At 37.7% G+C, this 18,139-nt stretch overlaps 1 protein-coding gene across 3 annotated transcripts; it reads right to left on the reverse strand.

Annotated features, from left to right (window-relative positions):
* Positions 1-1,047: 1,047 nt before the first annotated feature.
* Positions 1,048-17,777, reverse strand: RCN2 (reticulocalbin 2). 3 transcript variants are annotated; one of them, XM_082617333.1, is made up of 7 exons: positions 17,440-17,777; positions 16,954-17,059; positions 14,172-14,368; positions 6,756-6,857; positions 3,430-3,526; positions 2,413-2,555; positions 1,048-1,878 (listed from the first exon to the last, which is right to left on the reverse strand). In XM_082617333.1, the coding sequence occupies exons 1-7, from the start codon at positions 17,605-17,607 to the stop codon at positions 1,726-1,728; spliced, it is 966 nt and encodes a 321-aa protein (XP_082473459.1). In that variant the 5' UTR covers positions 17,608-17,777; the 3' UTR covers positions 1,048-1,725. The 3 variants fall into 3 exon arrangements, with proteins under 3 accessions (XP_082473459.1, XP_082473458.1, XP_082473457.1); XM_082617332.1 differs by having other exon boundaries at positions 2,413-2,552; positions 6,756-6,869; XM_082617331.1 differs by having other exon boundaries at positions 6,756-6,869.
* Positions 17,778-18,139: the final 362 nt, after the last annotated feature.

An 18,139-nucleotide genomic window follows, 5' to 3' on the forward strand; every position in this document is an offset into this window, starting at 1 on the left:
ATCAAGATAATGTAGAATGCTAACTGTTAACTCATTAAGATTAAAAATAAAAGCCATATCCAATGATCTAACAATTCTGGTACAGATTTTGGAGAATCTAGTGAGAAAAACAAATGGTTAGCATGCTAATCAAACTGGTTATTCCAAATAAATACCCCAACTTCAGTAAGGCTGACAAGTGGCAGATGAGTGATAATAGTATATCTTTAATTCTTAAAAGGCCAGACAAGTATTGTGTAAGTTAAAATGAAAACCATGTACTTTAGATACCAGGGTAAGCAAGCTATCATTAAAGTATGAGAGGTTACAATTTGCATTCACGACTCACATCAGCAGAGGTGGGAGCAGTAGATAGGTTAGCTGATGCAGTTAATTCTATTAGAAAAGGGTTTCAGATTTTCTCTAATAACTCATAAAGACTGGCTGAGCCCCCCACTGCTGTGTGTGCTATAAAGGAGACAACTTTAGATTGGAAAACGGTTAATAGAATGCATAGCTGACCTCTTCACCCACAAATAAAAGTAAGTTAAGAAAACAGAAAGGAAAACTATCTGTGAGTCAAAGCTATGAAAAAATGAATTTCTCACCTTCTCACTTTTCTTACTCCCCACAAAGGTAATAAGTTGACTTCCTGAATAAGGTTAAAACTGACCATTTAGGTGTGGACAAATGCTTATCAAGTATGATTTTCATTTCAGTATGACTGATCTTGAGCTCTACTGCTGATAACTAACCAGCTCTACTGGTGATTTCAACCTGTGTAGTTCTTATGATTATTTCTAGCCCCAAGTAGCAAGACCACATTTGCCACAATAGCAACTGAAATGTGTCAGGTGCACATTCAATTATAATATGATTCTTTTATCTAGAAAAAAAAAAAAAGGCAAAATAAGAATATGCAGCAAGAATATAATTTAACAGAGTTTTGAGAACATTCACTCCCCAAATAAAATACAGGAATGGATGAGGTGAAGTAATGTATAATACAACAAAACTTTTGCTAAATTCAAGGTTTACCTGAAAGATTAAAGAAAAACAAACAACATATAAAAAGATAGGACATTTCATTTTTAATCAGTCAAAAAAAAGAAGAGTTCTGGATGATGTCAAATTCCACACACCATAATGCTATAGTTACACATTAAATATAATTACTATCTATACATATGCAAAAATATAAAGTTCTATTTCATACAATAAAACCTTTTATAGAAACCATTTTAAAATTAAGCAGAACTTCTCAACATTAACATGTGAGGCATAAGTCCTTCTAAGGTCCCTTTAAAGGTTTTGAAACAAAAATGCTAAAACTAAACACAATGTCCTTCTGTCAGTTCCCAAATTAAATCTACTTAAAACAAAAATTGATAGCTCAGTCATATACTCCTTAAATAATATTGTTCAGCCATCTCTAGAATCCTCCATTTTTTCAAGTATGGAAACAGAACTCAAATATTCCATAATACAGTACTAAACAGATGGAATATTTAGGAAAGACTATGTTGTCATATGGCACAATATTGTTTCATTTTTTTAATACGTTTTGAAATAAATATCAGGTTTTTGTTTTACGTTTCTTCTAAAAGGCCAAAATTTTAATGTACATTAATCTTGACCGTGGTAAGACGTAAGAATGTAAAATATAACATCAACATTTTATCACAAAAGTAAAGCTGGTAACAAACTATAAAAGGAGTCAGTACTCTACTCAGATATACCCAGGGATTAAAGCTCATCGTGATAGAAATATTCATCATGAAGCTGTCTGCCATAATCTGTGGCTTCGCTGGTAAGAAACAAGTCCTGGCTCTCCATAATCTCTGCTTCAGACAGCTTTTTGTCACTATTCAAATCCACTTCATCAATTAGATGAAGAGCCTTTAAAATAAAACAAAACAAAAAGGTGTCAAGTGTAATAAGCATTTTCAGCAAGATGTTCACATTTTAATGTGATTTGATTTGTCAAAACCATTCAGGTATGCCAAGTATTCATTATTGTCTAAGTATCTAAAAATATTAACCATTGTGACCAAGTCTGTCTACGGCATCTCTCATTACCTCCTTCCTTAATTTCTGCTGGGTTCTGCCTCCTCCCAACTCAAATCCAATTCAGGATATCTCAAAGTAAAGCAAAATTAATATAACTCATTTTGAGCCCCTATAGGTAAATACAAATTTTTATTATTCTATTGTGCTATCAGATTAATACATGATACAATCTTAACTTCTTTGTCTCCTTGAAAATCTAGAACAATCTAAAACAGATCATAGATTTAAATCAAGAAATAGCAATGCATTATTCCTAAATAAATAACTCCACTCCTTCTTTCTTTGGCTTAAGATTTTGAATTTCCTTTACTATCACTTCTTAGCACCAATTTGGGGATGAGAGAGTAATTCTGTAACACTTACCTCTTCTTGTGCAATGCCCTGATTATTGGGTACTACCCAAGACAACAGCTCTTGGGGATCAAGCCTGCCGTCAGCATCTTTGTCATAATCATTCAGGAATCTATCTTTCTCAACGAGTATCCACTCTGGATCTTCATTTGCTGCTTAATATATTTAAAAAAAAAACACCAAGAACATAAACATGAATATGCAAGAATATCACATGTATCCAATAAGAAGTTTGGTATACCCCTAGAATAAAGGAAATTAATTTAAAGCTTACCAAATAAAGGAGGCCCAAAGAAACAGAAGTACTTAACTGAAAAGTCCTGAAATAAGTATAAACTCTATAGTAATTTTCAAAAGTGATACTCAGAGTTTTAAAATTGTTACTTATTATCACAAACTAGTAATTTTGTTAACTGCTGCTACTTGTTCAGATACAGTTTTCCCAAGTTTGCGCTAGGTAATGTTTTTACGTACATCATGTGACTAAAGCTTCCTGCGTGCTCTTACAAAGCAATGCCATGTGTAATTTTAAAGTGACATTCACAGTAAGTGATGCTTTTAAGCAACAATTCTGAAAAGACAGCTGCTTTCAGAAAAAGCTGCATTTAAAAACTCCTCAAATTTCAAACACTCAGTAAGCCACCTTCCAGTCTTACTCCAGTATTTATAGGATTCTATATTTTCTTCTTTCAAGATCTACATGCAAGGGTACAGAAGTCTATTTAAAAATATCAACCTTTACTTCCTCACCCATTTGGATTGATGATTACATTGCATTTGTTTGAAAAGGAAGAAAAATGCTTGGATCTAGATGTGGAACTAAAAGTGAGTAAAAACAGCATTCTCAGATAAGCTTTAAGTCCCTTTGTTTCCCTTGTATTTTATTGAACTTGGCAGAACAAGGAGGAATCAGGCCCAGTTCTTCTTCCATTTTCCTCTGTCAAATAGAACTCTCAATGAGCAAGACTGTCTTTCAATTCCTTTCTTCTTTTCCCACCCTCCACTTCCACACATCCCCAAGCTACTTACTTGGGTCCCGCTTGTAGTCACCAAGAAATTCTTCCAAACTAACAAATCCATCACCATTTTTGTCATGTTCTTCTAAAGCCTCTTGAATGACAAATTCCTATTGCATGTCCGTTCGCACACACACACACATACAAAAAAAAAAATTAGTCACAAAAGTTTCAATCCCACCACCATCTGAATCAATGCTACTACAGAACTTATTTAGGAATAATTATTTTGGTTGTCCATACTTGCAAGACAATCTTTCTAAACATTGGAATTTAGAAGCAGGAATAAAACCCCAAATATTAAGTAGCTTAAAATTCAACATCCTTAAGTTTCTATTATTGAGCACTCCACTTCACCCTCCTGAACAACCTCGGCACTAAACTCACACTCCTATTTTCTGCACATTACCCTCCTTCTGAAGAATGACATATCTTACTACCTTTGTGTTCTTTAATTCCACTTTCCCTCAAATCTATTAACAACCCCAAAAGAACCGTTGTCTTAGATCTTTGCATAGAGCTGCTGTTCTACCCCCAGACCTGAAATGGGGCAGTCCCCTATAAAACCTCAACCCCCCTGCCGCTTCTTCTACCAATCTACCCTATCCACACCAGACTGCCCCCAAATCTGTTCCTCACGCTTACCAAGGCTTCTTACCAACCACTCCCCGCTGACCCAGAGATCACACCCTTTCTCGTTATACTTGATCCAAGATGACCCGTTTAATGGCCAGCTGCTTCAGTACTTCCCTTATTACATTCCTATATCCCCTTGTACCCTCTTCTTATTATGCCAATCCCCGTCTAGTACATCAGACTCACTTCACTTTCTCCTTTATTCCAGAATCAGAGAAAGATACAAAAATAGAAACTAGTCCTTGTAAATTAATTTCTTGCCATTTTGGTGGGCTCTCACTGCAGCTTGGAAGTCTATCTCTGCCTCACTTTCCCTAACATACACTCTACAGCTGTTTTTTGAAACCTCCATTTTCCTTGGGCCTCACCCTAACTCTCTCCAATACACTCTTGACAAAGACCTTCCTGTTTTTCTACACATGGTACAGGTCTTCTGAAATGCTTCCTTGTTTCCCAGCATTGCATCCTCACCTTTAATTACCTCTATATATGCCTTTTCCTCTCATCATTTTAGGCCTTTGATCTCAGCAGTTAAAGCTCTCTCCCCCTCTTCTCTAGGGTGAAGCCCTCAACTGTCTTCCTAGATCCCATACTATCCCATTTCCTGAGTGCTTTCTTTCACTCTTAACTCCAGCCTCTGCCAAGGCTCCAATCTCTTTTCCACCAGCTCCTTCTTCTATGCCTTTAAAAACATTCAAGTCCCCAATGACTATGCTGCACTCTTTAGCCACCATCCTGGTTTTTCTTTTCCTCTCATAGGTTATACCTTACTGTTCTCGTTTCCTCATTACCTACTGCCACCCAAATACCTTTCAATCTGGATTCTAGCATCACGACTATAATGAAACATATTCTCAAAAGTCTACCATTCTAGTCAAACCCAGGGGCTTTATCTACATCTGTATGAAATAACACTTAAATAGAAGCTGTTGGCGTTTTTTTAAATCAAATATTACAGAGTTTATATATAGAAACCCGGGGATCTTAACCTGGATATCCAAAGATTGGTTTTAGAGAGAGGATCTGAGAATCTCTTGAAATTATAATCCAATATTTCACGTGTATAAGCATGGACATACATAGGATTTTTCTGGGACACAGTACATAGTTTGCATCATGCTTTTTAAAGGAGTCTGTGACCCAGTAAAAGAATCACTGATCAAAATGATTATTCCTCCATTCAAGTAATCCTCTTGGGAAACAATAGACTTATTTCAATAATGTTGCCTTGGTTAAAATAATTTTTGGAACTACATGAATGAAAATATCTTTAAATTCCAAATTTTGATCCAAAGTAGAATCACTTAGTTGATCTTGTACTCCTGCCTTTTCCCATATCAAATATATCCTTAAAGGGAAAAAGGGATACACAAAAACAATTGAGGTAAATAGTAATTAATGAAATTGCTCTGAATGAGACACCAGTTTTATGATTACACACCTTATACGCTGCCATCAAGGCCAACTCAGCACAAAGAACATACTTCCCCATACTGACACACCCCATTCTGCAATGGGTTTTCATTGTTATGCAAGCCCCAAGCCTCACAGTCATCTCTGACTCTTGCCCCCCTCCCTTCCCGTGCTTAGCCAGTCAACATTCCTGTCTATGCTTTCTTCAAAATGTTGGTCAAGTCTAATTCATTCCATTGCCACCTTGTATTCCGGGGCCATAACATATAATGCCTAAATTATTTCATTGCCTTCACTGGTCATCTCCCTCCTCAGTCTTCAACTGTTCCTTATTCCCCAGGTAATCAAGATCCAACATCCTCTGCCTACCATGCTAGGGCTCAAATTTTGGCCCTAATTGGCCCTAATTAAACAAATTGTGCCAATGTTCTTAAACTAGGTCATGAAAAACGTATCTGCAGCCTGGCTAACAAGGTAGCAGCATCTGATCATGACCCATTAAACAAAAAGCTACAGCTTCCCTCCCTGAAATGTCCAGGGAACTAAGCCACATGGCTGGAGGCTGATGCCAGGCAACAGACCTCAATATAAATGTTTAGCCTATTTTTTAAAAGCCATGTCTTATATTAATCTTTACCCTCCAATAGGATAGTTTCTGTTCTCAAGAAGCTTATCAAGTCATAGGAGGGACTTAATCAGTGTTAAATTAAACCTAGAGTCCAGCAAAATTTTGAAGAGCTGGTACTTCTTTTAAGCACTAAAGGGATGAGAGGACTCATTATGCCTTAAGTTGCAAAAACATCATTAGTCATTAGCAGCTGTACCCCCCACCCTACCCCCACACACCCTATGAAAAGAGATCCAAATGTGATACATTTTCCCAGACCAAAAGTTTTCACAAGTGATGCTGTAAACTAAATAGGAAGTTCTAGTGTTACTAATACTGAAAAACCAGAGGAAAGTCAGAAAACTACAAAAAGACAAGGAAGGCACTGAAGATAATGTGGTTATGAAACAGAAACTAGCCAGGGAAAGACTGATGCTCATATATGTTACAGAGATTAAAGAAAACTCATTCCTTACCTTCTTCCTCCCAATAAGCACACCCCACCCCACCCCACCCCACCAGAAAACCTCCTTCTTCCCACTCCTTATCTTAAGCAGGGAAAACCTTAGATCTTCCTGTCTCCCAAAATTCTGTTTGCCATACAATTCATTTTAATTACTTTGTAAAAGCAAGTTTTAAAGTTTTGGTCATGCAATAGTCATCTTGAAATGTTTCTTCCTTACCGTCATGTAATCAACTTCTTCAGGATGCTCAAAAGCAATAAATTCTTCAAGATTCAAACCAGGATCTGAATCCTGGTTAGCTTTTTCAAATCGCTTCTTGTCCTTTAAATGAAGCTTTGAAAATTAAATATTGAACACGTTTAAAGGTCTCATCCATACCATAACATCATTAAAAATACTTCGAAAAATACAACTATGTGAAATCTAAAGTACATTTACACCCATTATCATATTTTATCTTCACATCATCTCTCTGAAGGTAAGTTGGGCAAAAAACAAACATTTATTAGAAGCAGTACAGAGACACAGGCTCTAGAGTCAGAGAAACTCAGATCTGAATTCCAGCCACTAAACTCCAGCCACAGAAACTCAGATCTGAATGCCACTCACTAGCTTATTACTTAGGGCAAATTGCTTAACTTCTCTGGTCTCCTCACCTATACAGCTGGGATAATCTGACACCAAAAGCAACAAACGCAAAAATAAACAGTGGGACTACATCAAACTAAAAGGCTTCTGCACAGCAAAAGAAACCATCAATAATAAAATGAAAGCTACTGAATGGGAGAAAATATTTGCAAATCATATATATGATAAGGGGCTGATATCCAAAATATATAAAAAACGTGTACAACTCAATAGAAAAAAAACCAAACAGTCCAACTAAAAAAATGGGAAGATCTGAATAGACATTTTCCAAATACATACAGATGGCCAACAGGTAAATGAAAAGATGCTCAACATCATAAATCATCAGGGAAATGCAAATCAAAACCACAATGAGATATCACACCTGGCTGTTACAAAAAAGACAAGAAATAACAGGTGTTGGTAAGGATATGGAGAAAAGAGAACTCTTGTGCACTGTTGGTGGGAATGTAAATTGATGCAGCTACTATGGAAAACAGTATGGAGATTCCTCAAAAAATTAAAAATAGAACTACCATCTGATCCAGGAATTCCACTTCTGGGTATTTAACCAAAGAAAATGAAAACACTAACTCAAAAAGATATACGAGCCTCTATGTTCACTGCAGCATTATTTACAATAGCCAATATATAGTATGTCCAATCACGTAAGTTAGTTTACATGACGGGCATACATTGTCACGTGCGTGCATCCTCTACAAGTGGTTGTGCTTTTGTTTACTTTATTGTACAGTACTGTATAGAGTACAGTAGTACAGTATCTTTATTTCAAGCCCAGGATGTCCGGAAGCAAGCGTAAAAGCAGTGGTAATGTAGCTGGTACTGCTAAGAAGCACCAAGTGGTAACAATAGAAACAAAAGTGAAAATAATTGAGAGAGTGGAACGAGGCGAAAAGATGGAATTGGAGGCCCAGAGAAAGGATGAAGAGAGACAAAAAGAAGTAACTAAAGAACTGAAGAGATTCACGACACAGGAAATGGCAAGGGGATTTTCTTTATTTGAGGAGGCACTGTTACTTTTCGAGGCACAGGACCCAAACGTAGGATGGTACACAAAGGTTGTAGTAGCCGTTCAGAATGCAATCCAGTGCTACCGTGTCATCTGTGACAAGAAAGAAAGAGCTGCTACCCAGATATCACTGGATCGTTTTTTCAAGACAGTAGACAGAATTGAATCCAGCAAGCAACCAGAACTTGTGGCATCAGCGTCAGGCGCGAGTGCAGTTGCAGCTTGCCCTCCATCTCCTATTGCTGACGATCTTTCAGCTCTACCATCTCCCACCTCCTCTCCCTCCTCCAGTCAGTAACTCTTCTTGCCTGTTCACTCGATGCCAGCCCTGTATGCCTTCTGTTGTACTGTACTACTGTACTTTTCAAGGTACTGTACTGTAAGATTAAAAATGTTCTCGTTTGTGTTTATGTATTATTTGTATGAAAAGTATTATAAACCTATTACAGTACAGTACTATATAGCCGATTGTGTTAGTTGGGTACCCAGGCTAACTTTGTTGGACTTAACGAGCAAATCGGACTTACGAATGGAACTCATTCGAATGTAAGGGACTTATTATTCAGCCATAAAAAAGAATAAAATCTTGCCATTTGAGACAATATGGATGTACCTTGAAGGCATTATGCTAAGTGAAATAAGTCAGAGAAAGACAAATACTGTATGATCTCTTATATGTGGAATCTAAAAACAAACAAAAGATTCCCCCCAAACCAAGCTCAAGATACAGAGAACAGACTGGTGGTTGCCAGAGGTGGGGAGGTGACAGAAATGGGTGAACTGTTTTTTTTTTTAGTTTAAATAAATTGAACAGTTTATAATAAATAAGAAAAAAAATTCTGTTAAGCAATTGGGATGAGAATTCCTATCAAGCAATTAGAAACCTTAAGTATTAGGTATTAAACAAATGTTACATATTACTATTATTGATAGAAAAACTGAGATTAAAATGATTTATTGAAAGGGATGTCAGAAAAACAGCTAAAATATGTTGAACTTGGATCCTCCCTGTTCTTTCTACAGTACTACACACTATCTTCTTTAACAATCTCAATAATTTTTTTAATGTCCCCAAAGCAATAAATTTAGATTATGTATTAATTCTTGGTATGTCTATTTCTAACTATTTCTGGTCTTCAAAATGACTTTTCAAAAACACGTTAACAGGTTTCAAAAAATAGTTCTTTAATGAGAATACTTTTGATAAATGTACATAATATTGGAAGTCTACTCTTTGTAGGCTCTTTACAGTGTTAATTCTGTATGTCCAGATAAAACACATCAAAAGCTGAAAAGGGCCTATCTTGAGGTCGAGGTTAAATAATCATACCCTTTTCTACTTTCTCACACCCATCTTCCTTTTTTTCCCCCCAAGTACACTCTGATAGGAAATCAAGAAGTAGCAGCTATTAGGGACAAGGCTGCTTTTAATGAATTTCTCAAAGGTAATTCTGTGATTAAGAGCCTTGGAAGCCAATAGTGGCATATTGCTAATCCGGCATAAATTCTATTTTGAGGATTTCTGGGAATAACTTTCTATAAACTTATGTGTATTAATCTGCACATTTTTGAAAAAGTACAATTTCAAATATTTTAGAAGCTTTTAATTTATGTGATTCACTGTTGAAAAGAAATACTCTTTTTGGTTTTTTGGAATACTAGAGGTTAGGTAGCAGTCATTTACTGAAACACTAGTTCTTTTACGATGATTGATTTACAGTGGAGAGGCTCATTTCTTTCCCCAAAGAATTTGTCTTTTAAACATCCAGATTCCACTAGCCCGTTATATCCACCCAATCATGACAGGGGGAAAACACTGTTTCCAAATAGCTGTTTTAACTTAATGTTTCATAATTTTAAATAATTAGACCAAATAATTTACATGTTATTTTCAGCTTTAACATGGGGAAAAGTAGAAAAATAAGAACTTGAGGTACTTTGTTGAGTCAATCAAGTTCTTTTTGAATAAATCACTATTCAAATACTAAGTGCTTAGATTTCCTTATGAAAGAACCCTTCAATTCAGAGCAAAAAGGTCCATGTTTCAGCAGAGGGAGTGGAATTTGGCCAAATTTGCCTATGGAAAGAAAGGATTTCTTTCAACAGCTAAGATTTCTTTAAAAAAAAAAAAAAAGGTATTTTCTGGTTTACATTTCTCAGTTTTAAAAATAAAATGAAATAATGTGATTTTTAAAAGTTTTAGTCATTTGAGGAACACAATTTAAGAGAGACTCATACTAAAGAAGCCAATACACTGAAAGACGTTTTTCAAAGTGGCAAATTTCTAAAAGAGAACAACAAAAGACTATCAGTTTCATAAAACCTCAACACTTTTTTCTTCTGTATAAAGACCTTGTGTTCTACTGGAGAGCAGGAAGTACTATACACAGTAGTAAAAAGATAGAAACTACCATACTCGTTTATTTTATATTGTAATAGAAACTTGTGAAGAACAAAACTGCCATCTTTTGGTAGACTAAAAATTTTACATGAGGAAATATATAACCTGTGATACCAGAAAAAAGGTCTAGGTCTTATTCTGATTAACCACATGCAAGATAATATCTTACATAAATAAATATTGCTTATACATGCACATTCAGCAGCTGGCTTTAGAAGTTAGAGCAATTGAGCTTCTGCCTGGTTGGTCCTCAAACTTTAATTATCCTGCTTAAAAGTGCTGACTATACTTTCATCAGATCATAAAGAAATGCTTTTTCAGACATTTCACAGCCTGAGAGGGTCATTATTCCAGGCTATCTCTATTCTCTATATGATACGTCAAAAATAAGATAAAATTCATGTATCAAATTGATTTTTGTTCTTTATTAGGCTTCCATATAGAAACATTTTATTTTATTTAGATATCCAATTACTTTTTATGATTATTTTATGGTATAATATTTAGTCTGTTACTTCGATTAAGACCGATTCATTCTTCATCCTTGATTTTTTATTTTGAATAATAATGCAGCTGTGTCTGGGTTCATCTTTACACCCCACATCCACTTTTAGTGGGTTATATCTATATATATCAGATTCTAATAAAGTATTATAAATAGAACTTCATGTAGAGACATATTCCTGTGTTGTCAAAGACTAACCATTAGGACTCCCATTGAGAAGGGTTCATTTTAGGGATTCATAAATTCATTTAGGCTATTAAGGTCCATCTAATTCATTCTTTAAAAGTAGAGTCTTATAATCAACATGTACTGAGTACCTGGGTGGGGAACATAGCATTAGAACCAGAAAACTTTTAAAAGAAAAACTGTTCATAAATACTTTATATTAACAAGTCATGTACCTCTTCAAAGTGAAGATTTTCTCCTCAACATCATGTATTATTTCATCCCACACCCCCAACCCCCCAAAGAATACAGATTTTAAAAACCACACACGTTTCTTATTTTTGATGGGTTGCTAATTGAATCTTTTGAGTGAAAAAAAAAAAAAAGGACAGAATCTAATTCTAGTAAGATTTTAAAATACTGTATTTAACTTCTGTTTTATTCTCTGGCAGGGAAGTCATAATATCATAGCATGGTTTGGTTTTAGAAAAGTCTTGGAATGCGAATGATGCTTTTAAGATGAGTTAATTCCTATAGTAAAGGAGAATAACTAGTAGACAAACCCCTAATCTCATTATTATCATTTGTTTTCTTTTTAGCACTAAGTAGTGAAAAGACTGATTTGCACTCTTTTCAGTCTGCTGTAAGATGAAGACCCAAATAAGGAGAAAAAAAGGAGCAAAGACATTTTTCCCGTATATATTAAATCCTAACTCATCTAAAGCTGATACAGTTAACAAATGCCTTAAACAACTTTCAAAAGCTGATTGTATATAAATATTAAAGATAAACATGTGAATCACACATGCTTTCTTCAACAGTATTCTTTCAAATCAACATAGAAGAGTTTACCAGTCCAACTGCTACTCTCAATATTTATTACTGTTTCTCCATACTATTATCATTCCCATTTTTAGATATGAGGAAACTGAGGCATAAGGAGGTCTGACTTAACCTAAAGCTGCACCACTGTTAAGTGGTCTGCCTGAATGTGAAGCCAAGCAGACTGGCTCCAAAGCTAGAGCTCTTAACCTCCACACCAGTGGTATATGCATAGCATGTTCATAATTAGCAGAGAAACAACCAATTTTGAGTTAGTGATGGCCTACAGAGTTCAAGTGGACAATATGATTCTAAAATAAATAGCATATACACTGATAAAATATGGCCATGGTAAAAACTAAAAGGTAGATACTAATAATGGGATAGGTAAGTTAAGGAATAGAGGAGCCTCAAATGTTTTCCAAGCACCCTTGATTAATATTTTGGGACACAACGTTTGCAACAAGGTGTTTGGTTTTATTTTTTCCACATACAAAAAACTCTTAAAAAAAGTCTTTAGGGCTTCCCTGGTGGCTCAGTGGTTGAGAGTCTGCCTGCCGATGCAGGGGACACGGGTTCGTGCCCCGGTCCGGGGGGATCCCACATGCCGTGGGGCGGCTGGGCCCGTGGGCCATGGCCGCTGAGCCTGCGCGTCCGGAGCCTGTGCTCCGCAACGGGAGAGGCCACAACAGTGAGAGGCCCGCGTACCACGCAAAAAAAAAAAAAAAAAAAAAAAAAGTCTTTAAAATTACCTCTGAAATACAGAAGTATTTGAAATAGTAATTTCTCAAGCTTATAGTAATTTGTCTTAAAAAGTTCCTACTAATTACTAAGTAAAAAGTCTTTAAAAGTTCCTACTGATTCCTAAATATTGTCTTCCTCAACTCTGCTTAAGAAATATATTTCAACAAATTAAACAATGAGACACAACGGAACTCATAGTGGTACTGAATCTTCAAAAATAAGTTATTTTAGGGCCTCCCTGGTGGCGCAGTGGTTGAGAGTCCGCCTGCCGATGCAGGGGATACGGGTTCGTGCCCCGGTCTGGGAGGATCCCATATGCCGCGGAGCGGCTGGGCCCGTGAGCCATGGCCGCTGAGCCTGTGCGTCCGGAGCCTGTGCTCCGCAACGGGAGAGGCCACAACAGTGAGAGGCCCGCGTACAGCAAAAAAAAAAAAAAAAAAAAAAAGTTATTTTAAATGGTGCAGCCACTATAGAAGACAGTATTGCAGTTCCTCAGAAAATTAAAAATAGAATTACCATATGATCTAGCAATTCCACTTCTGGATATATACCCAAAAGAATTAAAGGCAGGGTCACGAAGACATATTTGTACACCCACGTTCATAGCAACATTACTCACAATAGCCGAAAAGCTGAAGCAACTCAACTGTCCATTGACTGATGAATGGATAAACAAAATGTGATATATACATATAATGGAATTGTCTTTAAAAGGAAATTCTGCCACATACTACAACATGGACGAACCTTGAGAACATTAAGTTAAATAAGCTAGTCACACACACACAAAAATGTTATGATTCCACTTATACGAGGTACCCTGAATAGTTGAGTTCAGAGAAAGAAAGTCGAGTGGTGGTTGCCTAACAATGTGAATGTACTAAACAACATTGAACTGCACACTTAAAAATAGTTAAAATGTAAATTTTGTTATGTGTACCTTACCACAATTTTAAAAAATTTTAGAGTTATTTTATATAAAACTATGTGCTTAAAAATGGGAATAGGCCTCTATAGTCTTCTTAACATGATAATAAAACCAATTGTTCAATAACAAAAAAAAAATATTGAGATACATATTCAAAATACACTAAAAAAGCAACCCTAGAAATGAGGACAAATGATGCAGGTGAGAAATACAGATGCAAGGATAACTGAAGTAGTCCAGAATAAGAGTCCTAAATCTGGCTAGAAAGGAAACCATCAAAATGATCACTGAAGTGAAACAGGTGATTGCCTAGAGAACAAAGCAATCAATCTAGACCTCAGGCCTCTTGTGCTCACTCATACAGGAAGGTAAAGTGAACTGATATGATCAAAAGCTTGTGCACACGTACTCACCTGCCTAAAAGACTCCTCTTCTGCATCATCCAGAGCAGTGTTCTCATCAAAGTCGATTACGCGATCATACATCTGAATATTGTATTCATCCCACGACACACTACCATCAGTGTTTTTATCATATTCAACAAACTGTTGTTTCGCTTCTTGCACAGCATAATGTTTAAAAGACATTTGAATCCATGAACTGAGTTCACCTATGAGAATTTCCCAGAACACAATGAATGTAATAGTAATTCTGATACTTAAAAGGAGTGAGAATTTCTAAACATTCTTTAAAAGAAGAAAAAAAACTTTAGTGTATATAGTGAGTGAGAACTGGCCTAGTTGTAGCATAGAAATAGGAGTAGGAGGTGGGGAGAGCTATTTGGAGTCTTAAGAATGTTATAATATGTGATCTACACAGAATGTAAGCTCTTTGAGTACAGAGAGTTTTGGTATGTTTTGTTCATTGAGGTACTCCAAATCCCTAGAAAGCACCTGGCTCAACAAGTATTTATTAAAGAAACTACCAATTGGCCAAAATAGCAATTGACTTTTAAAACATATTATCCAAAAAATTGCAGATAACTTTTGCTAATTATCACAGATATCTCAGGAAGCACAAATATTTGAATAACTACCCATTTATTTTAATATGTATTGGAAAAAATAGTGTTCTTCATTTATGAAAGTAATATAAAGTTTTCCTTTAAAATACATTTTACATTAAGTTGAATCAAGACTATAATAAGGGAATAATAGATAAGTAAATAGGGCCTAAATTGTGAAAAATGTACTCAAGTGACTGAAATTTGAGAAATATTGTTACAGTACATTCCCTTTAACTATGTCATAAAGCATCTGGAGGAAATTTTAACAAAGTTATGGGTAGCAATTATGATTTATGCCCTTCTTGTAATAGCTATCTGTCTTAACTGGGTACCTGAAGACATAGGGGCAAAGTTTCTAAATCGCAAATGTCCACTTTCAGATCAACTTTTAAAAATCTATCATAGAGATATTTACTATACTGCATTAAAGAAAAAAGGGGGTGGGGGAAGAAAAACATGAATATTTGCAAGGAAGCAAGAGTACCCATTTGGTTTAAAGATAATACACCATTTGGTTTAAAGAGTGGTACTCCTCTATTGGTTTGGGGGAGGTCAGGTGAATAGAAAAGTAAAGACACTTTGTCTCTCCTGAAACTCTAAATCAGGGCAGAATAATTATGGCAACCATGTATTGAACAATTATTATATATCAGGTCCTCTATATACTTTGTCTCTAATCTTCAAAACAAGGCAATTATAATAATTGTTTTACAGTTCAGGAAATTGAGGTTAGGAATTGAGGGCTCACAGCTAGTAAGTAGCAGAGTCTAGATTCAAACCCATGTTTGGCTTCAAAGCCCAAACTGAACTTAGTTGTCTCTCAAGAACCTGAGTCCAGTCCTGGCCCTTAAAGTGCAAATAAGCAAAATTCCCTGAACAGTCCTCAAGTAGAATGATCATCATGGCTTAACAGAATACAGAATGAAACAGAGGTCAGAAACAGGGGTTCATACTTCAGCTCTGCCATAAGGAATAAGTTTACCCTCTCTAGGTTTTGTTTTCTCACCTATAAAATGAAGATTTGGACTAAGTTCCTTTTCATTTTAACTTTTTAAAAAGCCTACTATTAAATATTTGAACACATGTAGGCCCATATAGATAAATAGCACCAAGTCTTCCAAATCAACTTGTTTTATGTGCTCTCTAGTGTAACCAAAGATGGACCTATTCTTATTGGATAATTAGTCTAAAGGTTCTGTTGTTTGTTTTAAGTACAAGGAACAAAACCTTAATATTCCTGAGGGCACCAATGTGAATACTTCATTGACAACACATCTTGAATTTACTAATCAGCTTATAATTCTCTCTCCAGCAACTTCATCCTTCAGATGCTGAACAGCATTTAAATGAGAGTTATAAGAAAACAGCTCCTGAATTTTTGTTGAGGATCACTTGGAAAGTTGATCGGGTTCATCACATGAATTAAGCAATGAGGTGAGGCAGATGCACAGCAATTTATTTGGAATATTCTTTTAAGAACCTGTGCATTTCATTTCTGACTCTAGAATCTACCTAAGAGCACTCACTTTGTTTTTTTTTTGTTTTTTGTTTCTTTGTTTTTTTAAGTGAAGGATATTAAAGACTGAATTAAGTGCAGGAGATATGGGTTCTAATCCTGGCTTTGCTACTCATTGGAGCAAGGCACTTATGCCTCTGGGCTTCAGTTTCTTCATCCTTACAAAAAGAGGTGGACATAATGATTCTAAGGCCTCTACCAGTTATAATAATTTGTGATAAACATAATTCACATGCAACAGGTCCTTTTCTACTTGCTTATAAAAAGAAGCAAGTTGTTAAGATTCTAATGAAGCATATATCAAAAGAGCAATAAACCACTTAATGCCTTAAGAAGGTTTTTAGCATGTTTCTCTAAAGTAAATCATGTTGATATTGATAAAAAGTCATGTGAGGAGCAGGGCATTTGCTCTAGGTATGACTTGCACATACCATGTAGGATCAGTGATGTTTATATATTACTGGAGAAAGCACTGAGTGTTAGTTGGTATCCTATGTCTAAAGATTTCCAGGTATAAAACCTACTCACCATGTCCTTTTTTCCCTCTCACACAGTACCTGTAATTGGTTGAAACACTAGCAATCTACACTCAACAGACACCCTGCTTAAATGTTTGTATTTCTGTCTTCTACAAAGGGATGTCTCCATTGTTAGTTGTGTAGGACGTGCTTACTTTCGGTGAGAAAGCCATCTGAGTCCAAGTCAATTTTCTTTATGATTGACTTCAGTCTTTTGTGCTGCTCTTCGGGGGTGAGTTTAACATATTCATCGACTTCTTCCTTTGGGGGGTAAGCGATATACAGGGGGTGGTCAAGCATTACTATCAGGAGGGCAAAATGTTGGAGAAAAATAGAGCTACCCTTGCCGAGGGCTTTTGGGGTGACCCACACCTGCTCTCCAAGGCCCCTGCCCCCTACACACCCTCAGTGATCCTGCCCCTTGTAGGGAGGGTAGAAGGGATCCAGCTCCTGGGCCGCGCTATTTTCTCAGCCTTACAGCCCCCGGGGTCCACGGGAGAGTGAGCTGCGCCCCGCCCGGCCCCCATTGTCAGACTGCCCCGGCCAGGCCTCGCCCGGCCGTCCCCTTTGTCCTGGGACAAAGCCCGCGGCAGCCGCGCTGCGAGGCCCGGCCCTCCCAGCCACCGGCCTGGCCGCCTCACCTCGCCGCCCAGCAGCGCCTCGCGGTCGTAGTCGGCGCGGTGCTCTCCCCGTGGGTAGTGCAACTCCTCGGCCTCCCCGGCGCCGGCTGCCGCGGCGCACAGCAGGAGCAGCCCCAGCGTAGCGGGCCTCGGGCCCAGCCGCATCGCGCCGGCCAGCCGCGGACACATAGAGAAGTGAGGAGGGAGGCAGGAGGGGGTTCAGGCCAGCGGCGGCGTTCAGCGGACGGCCGCAGAGAGGCGGCGCGGGGTACGTGGGGAGGGTGGGACGAAACGCGGACAGTGCCGTGGCCTCAGTTCCTCGGGTGATCACCGGCTGAAGCCCGAGCGTCAATGGCTGTGATGCAGAAGGCAAGGCCGAGGCCTATATAGCCCCGGCGGAGGGGCGGGGCGCCAGGCTGCGCCGATGATTGGACCGTACGGCGCTGGGGCCGGGCCGCGGCGATGTGGCGGTCCGCTGCGGGCCCAGAGGCTACAGGAGGCTGGCGGTCGGAGCCGGGAGGGGAGACCCCCGGAGGAGTCTTTCCTTGCGCCACGACGCCCTCCAAAAGACACGCCCCCACCCCACCCCCTCCCTGTCTCTTTCCGTCAGCCTCGTTCCTACCAGAAGCCCCCTGTCCACTCCGTGTGTCCGACCCGGTTTCCATCAATAAGAAAGGCTGGAGATTTGGGTGAAAATAATACAGTACCTAGGAAAATCTTT

The sequence above is a fragment of the Mesoplodon mirus genome, assembly GCF_964341445.2.
Source record: "Mesoplodon mirus genome assembly, chromosome: 4".
NCBI classification, from domain to species: Eukaryota; Metazoa; Chordata; class Mammalia; order Artiodactyla; family Ziphiidae; genus Mesoplodon; species Mesoplodon mirus.

What these genes read in the sequence shown, in the direction of transcription:
- RCN2 (XM_082617331.1), bottom strand. Translation starts at nt 17,607, where the DNA reads ATGTGTCCGCGGCTGGCCGGCGCGATGCGGCTGGGCCCGAGGCCCGCT. An exon ending in AAGAAGTTGATTACATGACG is followed by an intron (nt 3,527 to 6,755) that starts GTAAGGAAGAAA and finishes GACATGCAATAG; the next exon opens with GAATTTGTCATTCAAGAGGC. An exon ending in TGACTACAAGCGGGACCCAA is followed by an intron (nt 2,556 to 3,429) that starts GTAAGTAGCTTG and finishes AAATATATTAAG; the next exon opens with CAGCAAATGAAGATCCAGAG.